The sequence below is a fragment of the Loxodonta africana genome, chromosome 22 (genome assembly GCF_030014295.1).
Source record: "Loxodonta africana isolate mLoxAfr1 chromosome 22, mLoxAfr1.hap2, whole genome shotgun sequence".
Lineage (NCBI taxonomy): Eukaryota > Metazoa > Chordata > Mammalia > Proboscidea > Elephantidae > Loxodonta > Loxodonta africana.
Window position 1 is genome coordinate 26,246,668 of NC_087363.1, and position 10,235 is coordinate 26,256,902.

Genomic DNA, 10,235 nt, shown 5'->3' on the forward strand with positions numbered 1-10,235 from the left:
AGCAACAGGAGAGAGCTTCCTGGCAAAAAAGTGACAAGCTCACTGGCTAGCACGACCACAAAGGCACCTTTTGGGATTTTCTTCTACTCTCCTCTCCACCAAGTCCCTAGCATTTATTACACCTTGTAATCTACGATCTTGCCATATGAATCTACTTGAAATTACCCAAATTCTCCACGCTCCTTCACTCCTCTGTGCTAGCACACAGAGATTTTAATACTGTTGATTGGTCAAGTTCCCAGCAGGAAACAGATGGTCCATTCAAAAGAATTTAACCAAGGGCCTCTTTTCAAAACAGTGGGCTGTGTTAAGGGAAACTAAAACCAGCTGCCGTTAAGTCCATTCTGGCTCATGGTGACTCCATGAGTGTTAGACTAGAACTGTGCTCCATGAGGCTATCAGTGGCAGATTTTTCAGAAGTAGGTCATCAGGTCTTTCTTCAGAGGTTCCTCTCGGGGAACTTGAACCTCCAACTTTTCGGTTAGCAGCCAAGCACGTTAACCGTTTGCATCACCTGAGGAATCCTTAAGGGAAGGTAACGAGGAGATATATCATCCTAGAGCTGGCAGTAATGGGAGTCTTTAATACCACCAGGTCTGATGAGGCAACAGGAAAGAGCTTTCAGCAGAACTTAGCAAAATCTGCAGAGCTAAAGAAAGCCTTCTGCGGAGGTTGTACATTTATGAGGAGGAAGGGAGTGAGTCCAACCCCCGGTGGCTGTGAGACAGTCAGAGAAACATCCTGACCGCTTTATCCTGCACTCTGAGTCTCTGGCTGATGGTTTTCATGGGCTGAACACACCTGGAAGCCAGAGTCCAACAGAGCCTGATTGATACATCTATGACAGCTTTCTGGGAAACACAGCCAAAGAGAAAAGGTGCAGAGTGGATCTAAAAGGGTAAACAGAATATCCAGCTGTCAAAGTCTCTGCTCACGTATCATCTCCTGTGAAAATTATCCTCTGACTAGCCAAGGCTGCCAAGTTTATCCTCTCTGGTTTTCCCCAGCTCCTTGAACACCCCTTTCTTGGAACTTAGAGAATGTTCTTTACTCTCCTTCATCATTCCTTGTGCAATCTCATTGACAGGATGATGCTGTTGAGCTCCAAGGGAATGTGGAATCATTTAGTGTAAGAGCCAAATAAATTCACATGAAGAAAAAAACAAAAAGAATATCGACTTAATTTATTTTCAAACTTTATTTTCATGGCTATTTACCATATTTCTTTTTCTGCAGGTAGGTGGTTTTCTTTTCTACAAAAAAAGAAAACATGAGATATGATTACTTGAAACTAGGCATCTGAGGAGAAATGGTGAAGCAAATCTACTGCACAGTGGTTAAATTAAGACCATCAAGATCATCCTCCTTGGGGTACTTAGAATTTAAACTATTTAGGTTTCAAGATTAGAAGATAATTACGTGCAAATAAAGTACATTGCACCTTTAGAGATGTGCAAAGAGGACTGAAGTGAATAAAGCTCCCATTTAGCACTGAGGAAGGATTCATAGGGAAATTCCTTCAAGGGTGGGGAAACAATAGCACCAGATCTGATGGGTAAAGCAGAGGGACTCAGGGATTTGCGTTGACTTCTAGCAGAATGACCTCAGTGCTTTATGTCCCCTCCTGTCAATGCCCAGGAAACTCTCAGCCAACATTTGCCTTCTTTTCAGTCTCATCTGGGTTATTCCGTAGCCTCAGCTTTGTTTCCAGCTTCTGCCTCCATTCTTCTCTGAGCCTGAGGACAGAAACAAAACGCATATAGACTGGGCATTCATTTTATGGCTGTTGGTCCAGAGGAGTCTCTGGGTGGCATGAATAATTAAGCACTTAACTACTAACCAAAAGGTTGGTGGTTGGAACCCCCCCCAGAGGTGCCTGATGATCGGCTTCTGAGATGGTCACAGCCTTGAAAGCCATATGGAGTGCAGTCCTACTCAAAACACATGGAGTTGCCATGAGTTGGATTTGAAGGCAACTGGTTTTTTTTTGTTTGTTTAGTCTAGAGAAGTTTTTCACTTTTTTTTTTCCCTTAAGGTTGTGTGTGTGTGTGTGTTCAGGTTTTAAAAGACATGCAGAAGACTTGCAAATTTAAATCTATACGTATATGTATATATATAGTCAGTTGTCCTGGCTCAACATGGCCATCTTGAGACAAAGCCAGTAGTGACCCGGAGGGAGGAGCACAGGAAAGCAACTTCACAGCATTCCAGTAAGACAGAGAAACTGCATAAACACACCCAGAGAGAAGCAAGGCGAGCCCATCATGATTGGGATCTAAGGAAGGAAAACACAGAAGGGAAGGTAAAATTCCAAGGATGCTGCCGTCCACAGACTAGGGAGGGAGCCAGGATCCAGAAGTAAGGTATATTCATGAGCGGTGATGCCTGGTGGTCCTTGCACTGGATGGGGGCAGGTCCTAACTGCTGGCTGTGGTGAACAGGAAGTGCCAGGGCACCCATGTCTGCTAGCCAAAGGGGTGCACTCCCCCTCCTCCCACCTTCCTGATTGGAAGTTGTGGAGGATCTCATACCCACCACTCCACCTGACCACAGACCATAATACAAACTCCTTTTCCCCCCCTTACCCAGCCTTGTCTGCCACCCTCCCTGCCCACCCAGTGAGGGACCTAAGACTCAACACTGCCCCCTACCCAACCAGTGGCACCTGCCTGCCCCCCACCCCCACCCCTACCCAGCAAGCAGTGGTGACCACACAACCCTGGGCGATCACCTGCCATCCACCCTCCTGACCTGATGAGTGGTGGTGACCGCGTGACAGAGTGGGCACACCCGTCCACCACTCATCGCCCCCCAATCAGGTGAGCAACAGGTGTGATAGAGCCACCTGGGCTGGGGGTGGGGGCCTGGAGGGTGAGGGAGAGTTAGAATGTCTTTAATTCTTTTGTTCTGATAAGACATAAGAGCTTTTGGACGGTGGCTGGTATGCTTCACTGTCTGAAGGACTGGATTGGGCCAAACCTTGTGTCTACTATTGGAGCTGATCGTTTCTGGAGTAGACAGAGCTGTTTGCACAGAAGGCAAATCCAAGTCCTGGCGGCCTCCCAGCCTGTTTGGTGGACTGATCCTCACAGTGCAAACCAACCGTGTAAGCCACTGCTGAAAGCAAATTGATTCCTTTCCCGTGTACTAGTACTGTGTGTAGACTAGTACTGTTCATAGTGCCTGCTGCTCCAGCTCCTGCTGCAAGGACCCTCCACACCCTCCCCACCAGTGCATCTTCAGGGAGCAAGACAGAGTGGGGACCTAAAGGAGTTGACTTCCCTCCAGGGAGCAAGACAGAGTCAGGACCTAAAGAGGCTGACTTCCCTCCAGGGAGCAAGACAGTGTGAGGACCTAAAGAGGTTGACTTCCGGTTTCCAAAGGATTGGAAAATGTAATTCCTAACAAAAAGATTTAAATTTTCACATAAGCAGTACCTCTATGCAAGTAGCTTTCTAGAATGGGTTGAGAGGAGAGCTGGTGGGGGGCAGCCCTTTGAAGAAAGCCACATTCTCCCAGGGCCCCTGTATCTATTGAGCTTTGCAATGTTGCCAACCTTCTCTGGACTTTTCTGTGGCATGATTCTTTTTTAATAGAAATTTTATTTTTAAGGCATCTCTACTGATCGTGTGAATGCACGGTTCTGAGTTAGAAGAGCTACACTGGTTTTACAGACTGTCTCCCAATACCTGTTGCTGTCAAGTCAATCCCAACTAATAGCGACCCTACAGGGGAGTAGAACTGCACCATAGGGTTTCCAACGAGAGGCTGGTGGATTCAAGCTGCGGACCTCTTGGTTGGACTCTGTAGCTCTTAATCACTGCACCACCAGGGCTCCGTCTCCCAATGATATGGCTTAAAACTGGGTGGTCGTGATTTGACTGACGGACCTACCCACCTCTAATACCATGATGAAACTAGTTTGGGAAAAACAGTTTTTACTGTTTTGTTTTTAAAAATCACTGCTTACCCTACCAATTTAACAATGAAAGGAATCAGTGTGCCAATAAAAGCTTTCTCCTTCAAACTGAAAAACAACAACAAAAAAAAAGATGAATTATTGACCTAAATGTAAATGTAAAACTTCTAAATCAAAGGGAAGAAAAATCTTAGAAGATAACCTTTCAACACTAAACAACTAATTTCTTTTATAAGGATCAGGACAAAGCTGGTTCATATGAGGCAGAGGTTAAAGATGTCCCAAACATCCAGCTTCTGCAAACTGCTGTCCCGTTTCATCATCTCTAACATCGACTACTCCCTCTCCCCTCGTTGACTACTCCCTCTCCCCTCGTTGACTACTCCCTCTCCCCTCGTTGACTACTCCCTCCAGTCTTTGGGTTCCTTAAGTCACTGAAATGTCTCACAGAACTCATGAACCATATAAAGGAAATGGCCCATGAGGTTGTGGAGGCTGGCAACTCCCAAACTCATGGGTCAGGTGTAGGCTTCTCCGGATCTACACGGCTGCAGAGCCTGATGAACCCAACCAGCAGTTCAGACCATAGGCTGCTGGCTCACAAGGCTGCAGGAGCTGGTGAATCAGGTCAGATGATAGGCTGCCCAAGAGGCTGTGGAGGCCAGCAAATTCCAGAATCAGTAGGTCAGACAGCAAGCCTCTGGCTCAAGTCCCAAGAACTGGAGGTCAACTGATCACTAAACAGACTTGGGATCCAGATGCAGAGAGAGACAGAGCCCTGCCAGGACACGCACATATATCTTAGATATAGGCCACACCCCAGGGAAGGGTGTAACTTTAGTAAGGGTGGGACTTGAGTTGCGCCCTCTTTCAAGACCGAGACACAAGACACACTCTACACTAATCCTGCCTTATCAACATGTAGAGGTCAGGATCCATAACACATAAAATGGAGGACAACCATACAATATTGGGAATCATGGCCTAGCCAAGTTGACACATAACCCCAATCATCACAGGTTCCATATACCTTATTTGCATAGACCCACTCAGTCACTGTGAGAGGCACAAAGACCATGGCTAGAAGGGCCATATAAGTAATTCATTATACCACAAACACCAAAAGCACAATTCATAAAAGATATTATTGTATTGATATACCATAATTTATTTGTTTATCCCTTTACCTGCTAATAGACATTTGAGTTATTTCCTATTTTGGGCTATTACAAATAAAGCTGCTACCAACATTTGTGTACAAGTCTTTGTGTGGATATGTACTGTCTTGGGTAAACACCTAGGAGTGGAATGGCTGAGTCTTATGGTTGTTGTTTTGTGCCATGGAGTCAAATCCATTCATAGTGACGCGATCAAACAGAGTAGAACTGGCCCATAGGGTTTCCTAGGCTGTAATCTTTATGGGAGCAGATTGCCGGGTCTTTCTCCTAAGGAGCTGATGGCGAGTTCTAACTGCTGACTTTCTGTTAGCAGGTGAGTATTTAACCATTGTGCCACCAGGGCTCCTTGAATCATATGGTAGTGAATGTTTAAGTTATTAAGAAACTGCCAAATTGTTTTCCAAAGTAGTTGTACCATTTTTACATTCCCACAAGCAGTGTACGAGAGTTCCAGTTGCATCACATACTTGCCAACTATTGATACATGGAACAACATGGATGAAACCGACACGAAAGATACATAATGTATGATTCTATTTATACTAACTTCTGAAAAGTGAAAACTAATCTGTAGTGGCAGAAAGCAGATCAGAGGTTGCCTGGGGATGAAAGTGGGCAGGGAAGAGCAGGAGGGAGGGGTTACCACGGGCACGAGGAAACGTTTGGGGTGAGGGCTATGTTCATCATGTTGGGTTTGGTGATGGTCTCATGAGTGTACACATGTGTCAAAACTTACCGAGTGGTACACTACAAATATGTGTGCTTGATCACATGCCAATTATTCCTCAGTTAATCTCTCTTAGAAATTGAATAGATTTAAAGAGATATACTAAAAAATTAAAAAGTAAAAAAAGTAAACACATGAGATGCATCTAAAGCTTTACTTAGAGGAAGGTTATAGCCTTTGATGACTAGATTAGAATAAAGACGGAGAAGCAATGTGCCTCACATTTGACACAAAGAGCTGGGAAAAGAGCAACAGAATAAACCCAAAGCAAGTAGAATGAAAATAACAATAAAGAGAAGAGCTGAAACTAACATAGACATCAACTTAAAAGTAAGAAAAGGATCAAAGGAACAGAGAAAAAGGGGAACAAAATCAAACACTTTATAGTAACTAAAATGGTAGAAACAAGTCAAAAGGTGAGTAAAAGAACCAAACTCACCAATTAATGAACGAAATATGCCAGGTTTGAAAAACCTTCAATCCAATTATATGCTATGCAAAAAGATACACAGAAGCTATGATAAGTTGAAAATGAAAAGGTGGAAAAGATGTATAAGCAAATACTAATCAAAAGAAGGCAGCAGGAAGGGAGCTAAGATTCGTGAGCCCTGACCTGGGGCCAGATACTCTGCCGGGTGCTTTAGGTACATGTTATTCAAGCTAGGAGCCCTGCTGGCACAGTGGGGAGTCGTTTGGCTGCTAACCAAAAGGTCAGCAGTTTGAATTCACCAGCTGTTCCTTGGAAACCCTACGGGCAGTTCTACTCTGCTCTATAGGGCCGCCATGAGTCGGAGTCAACTTGATGGCAATGGGTTTGGTTTTCTGGTTTTTATTCAAGCTACTGTCTAAAAAGTTGGTGGTTTGAATCTACCCAGAGGTGTCTCAGAAGAAAGGCCTCGCAATCTACTTCTGAAAGATCACAGCCATTGAAAACCTACTGGAGCATAGTTCTACTCTGAAACACATGGGGTCACCAGGAGTTTGAATCGACTCAGTGGGAGCTGGTTTGGTTTTTGATTCAAGTCTCACAACAACCTAATGAGCTGGAATTGTTTTCTTCATTTTGTGAAGGGACAACAGAGTAGTGGTGAAGAGCAGAGATCCTTTGGAACCTGGCTACCTGGATTCAACTCGGAAAAGGGGGAGAAGGGTAAGTAATAGGTTAAAAGTCTCCGGTCGTCCCACCAACCAAAAAGTTTATTTCCTTGAAGTCCTTTGCTAGATGCATAGGTACCGCACATGTACAGTTGATCTTCAGTGTTCGTAGATTCCGTATTTGCTAATTAGCCTTGAAAAAAAAAGTTTCTGTTGAGTCAATTCTATTTCATAGCTACCCTGTTCTGCTTTTCACAGACACAACTGTTATACCAAATTTGGGGAGTTGGTGGTGGTAGAGGTGATGGTGGCGGTAGAGGTGTTGGTGGCGGTAGGGGTGTTGGTGGCGGTAGAGGTGTTGGTGGCGGTAGGGGTGTTGGTGGCTGTAGGGGCGTTGGTGGTGGTAGAGGTGTTGGCAGTACAGGTGTAAGAGGGAGGGGGAGAGCTCGCACTCGGGAAGAGGAAGAGACAAGGGGTAGTGACATTCCTCAATAAGATAGTCCCTACAGAGGAAGAGACAAGGGGTGGTAACATTCCTCAATAAGATGGTCCCTACATAGTTAAACGTTAAGCCAAGGAAATGATCCCTATAGGGGTCCCTAACTTGTTAAGGTTCCTAACTTGGTAATTAAACATTAAGCCAAGGAAATACTCTCTACAGGGGTCCCTGACTTGGCTGTTAAATGTTAACAGGGAGAGATTAAGAGACAAGAAGGGTATAAAACCCTAAGAAAATGATCGGGGCACTCAGATTCTTTCTCTACCTGAGTAGCCCGCTTGATGCTCCCTGGTCAAGTGTATTTTGCTACTAACCCTCTGCTTGCTAATAAACCTCTGCTCGCTTGTCACTATTTGTCTCAGTGTTTGAATTCTTTCCTACACTGAAGACAAGAACCGAGGCTATTCTCCAGTAACAGAGGTGTTGGTGGTGGCAGAAGTGTTGGTGTTGGTGGTAATGGTGGCAGTGGCGATGGAGGTGGTACTGGTAATGGTGATGGTGGTGTAGTCCTCATGAGCTAGAAATGGTGACAGAGAGATGAGAGAGATATTTATAAAGAATTAGAGTATATACTTGTTACCTGAAAAAAAATTTTTTTTAATTACTGCCCATAACTATAGATGGTGGCAGAACAGTATGCAGGGGAAATTAAACCAATTTAGTCCTCTAAGATGGCCATCTGGTATTTTGCTGAGGAAGTTAATTTTGCTTTTGAAAAAACAACAACAGAGAAACAAGCCACGTACTTTCTCAGGGCACTTCTTCCCAGACGGTGTTCCTCTGATTCTCGGTAGTAAGTCTGTTTGCCAATCTCCTTTTCCCAGAAGCGTCTGAGCTCGTTACAGGTGTTCCTAAAGAAGACCTCCCGGTGGACGTATTGACTGTTCATCCCCTGGAAAAGAAAACAGCAGCTGAACCCCCGCACAACACGACCCTTCAGGCTCTGCAGGAGACAGATGTCATTTGAATCCAGATCCTGCCATTTACATGAGGGAGACCCTGGCCAGTCACAGAGCCTTTGACGGTCTACTCACTTGTCCTCACACATTGAGAACAACAGTCACCTCATGGCTTATTGTCAGGACATAGTGAGATCGTGAACTCAGAAGCTCCCCACATGCAGCCTGGCAAGTAACAGGCACTTGGCAAATACCCCTGCTCTTCCTTCTTCCTCACAGAATCATGACTTCTCAACTTTTTGTGAAGCATGTAATGTGTGCTGGGCATTTTATGTGCCTCAGGCTGAGACAGATAGGGTTAACTGTGCTGGTGGAACAAAAGAGCTGTTAAAAGATTACCATCTAGAAGTGAGGTAAACAGGAACCACACCCTGTCAACCTGAGATAAGGCTGAAACACCTGTGAATTACTATCTCCTTCTTAAGTGTTTTTCTAGTCCCTTCCCCCTTTACAGGCTCCCGCATGTCCAGAACAAAGTGTGACCGCTGTTTAACTTTCCTTAGCCTTCCGAAGATGGTGATGTAGTGCCAAAGATCAGTGCGCTTGCACTATATCCCATAATAAGTGATGCCAAAGGCTATCAGGAGGACTCCATCTTGAATATCAGCAGGTTCCATCTTGGAGTCCAGATGCATACACAACCTAATTAACATACATCGCCATTCCGAGAAGTACCTACCCCTACCCCTTGAAAGGAGCCCACTAAATATTCATCACTCTGTTGTCTCCACCGAACCCATATAAGCCCTAACCTTGCTTCACTTGTCTAGTCAGTCTTTTAGAGAGGCTTCGATCCCCGCTGATTCCTTTTGCTTGACTCAAGCAAAATAAAACTTGCTGGAGATTCAAGTTTGTCTTTCACATATATTCTTACCCGGGAAAAGACAAGGACCCTTTGTGTCCGACTGGCGATTGGTAACAAGTCCACTTAGTTACCAAGACAATCCCGTGAGGTGGGCATTACCTTCCTTGTCTTACAGGTGAGAGACTTGAGGAGTTACAGAACTTTCCAGCGGTTCCGTTGCTGGCAGAGCAGGAACTTAAAGCCAGGCTGGCTTCCTACTTCTGAATATTCTCCAGCCTTTTATTAAAGGGGTTAATCACAGAAAAGTGTAACCTGTCTTAAACTAGCCTAAGTCAGATTTGGCCCACACCGCATGCGCAGAAGGGCCAGATGTGACTGCTAACTGACCTCAACAAAGGATGAACCAACAGGTAGAATGAATCAGAAGAAAAATCATCACCCGGACTCTATACCGAAGCGAGAGGTCTGACAAGAACCATGTCACCTCCTGTTTCCTGGCCGCCTTCTAGAATTTTGCCTCTCCAGTACACCTGTGCAGCTGCCATTTTGCTGCCAAATCACGCATAAGCCCAGCTTCCCCATAGCTCAGGGAGCCGGATCTGAGGAACTTCCTCCCAGCTCCTTGCTCTGTGAATTGCAATAAAGTTACTTTCTTTTTCTCAAAGATCAGTGTCCGGGTAATTGGCAAGTCTGAGCACATGGAAAAAGGATCCACCTTCTAGGGTTTGGTGACAAAAGGTGCCCTAGTAGCACAATAGTTAAGCGCTTGGCTGCTAATTGAAAAGTTGGTGGTTTGAACCCACCCAGGGGCTCTGTCATGGATTGAGTTATGTCCCCCCCAAAATGTGTGTGTATCATCTTGGTTAGGCCATGATTCCCAGTATTGTGTGGTTGTTCTCCACTTTGTGATTGTAATTTTATGTTAAGAGAATTAGGGTAGAATTGTCACACCACCCTTACTCAGGTCACCTCCCTGATCCAGTATAAAAGGAGTTTCCCTGGGGTGTGGTCTGCTCCACCTTCTATCTTTTAAGAGATAAAAGGAAAAAGAAG

At 45.0% G+C, this 10,235-nt stretch overlaps 1 protein-coding gene across 1 annotated transcript; it reads right to left on the reverse strand.

Moving 5' to 3' along the window:
- Positions 1-1,575: 1,575 nt before the first annotated feature.
- FAM240A (family with sequence similarity 240 member A) lies at positions 1,576-9,098 on the reverse strand. Its single transcript, XM_003409693.3, has 2 exons — positions 8,165-9,098; positions 1,576-1,736 (listed from the first exon to the last, which is right to left on the reverse strand). The coding sequence occupies exons 1-2, from the start codon at positions 8,305-8,307 to the stop codon at positions 1,646-1,648; spliced, it is 234 nt and encodes a 77-aa protein (XP_003409741.1). The 5' UTR covers positions 8,308-9,098; the 3' UTR covers positions 1,576-1,645.
- Between the last annotated feature and the right edge of the window lie 1,137 nt (positions 9,099-10,235).

Excerpts from the sequence above, each read along its gene's own strand:
- FAM240A (XM_003409693.3), bottom strand. The coding sequence starts at position 8,307 with ATGAACAGTCAATACGTCCACCGGGAGGTCTTCTTTAGGAACACCTGT. Across the intron at positions 1,737-8,164 it reads GGAAGAAGTGCCCTGAGAAA|GCTCAGAGAAGAATGGAGGC; the intron begins GTACGTGGCTTG and ends TTCTGTCCTCAG.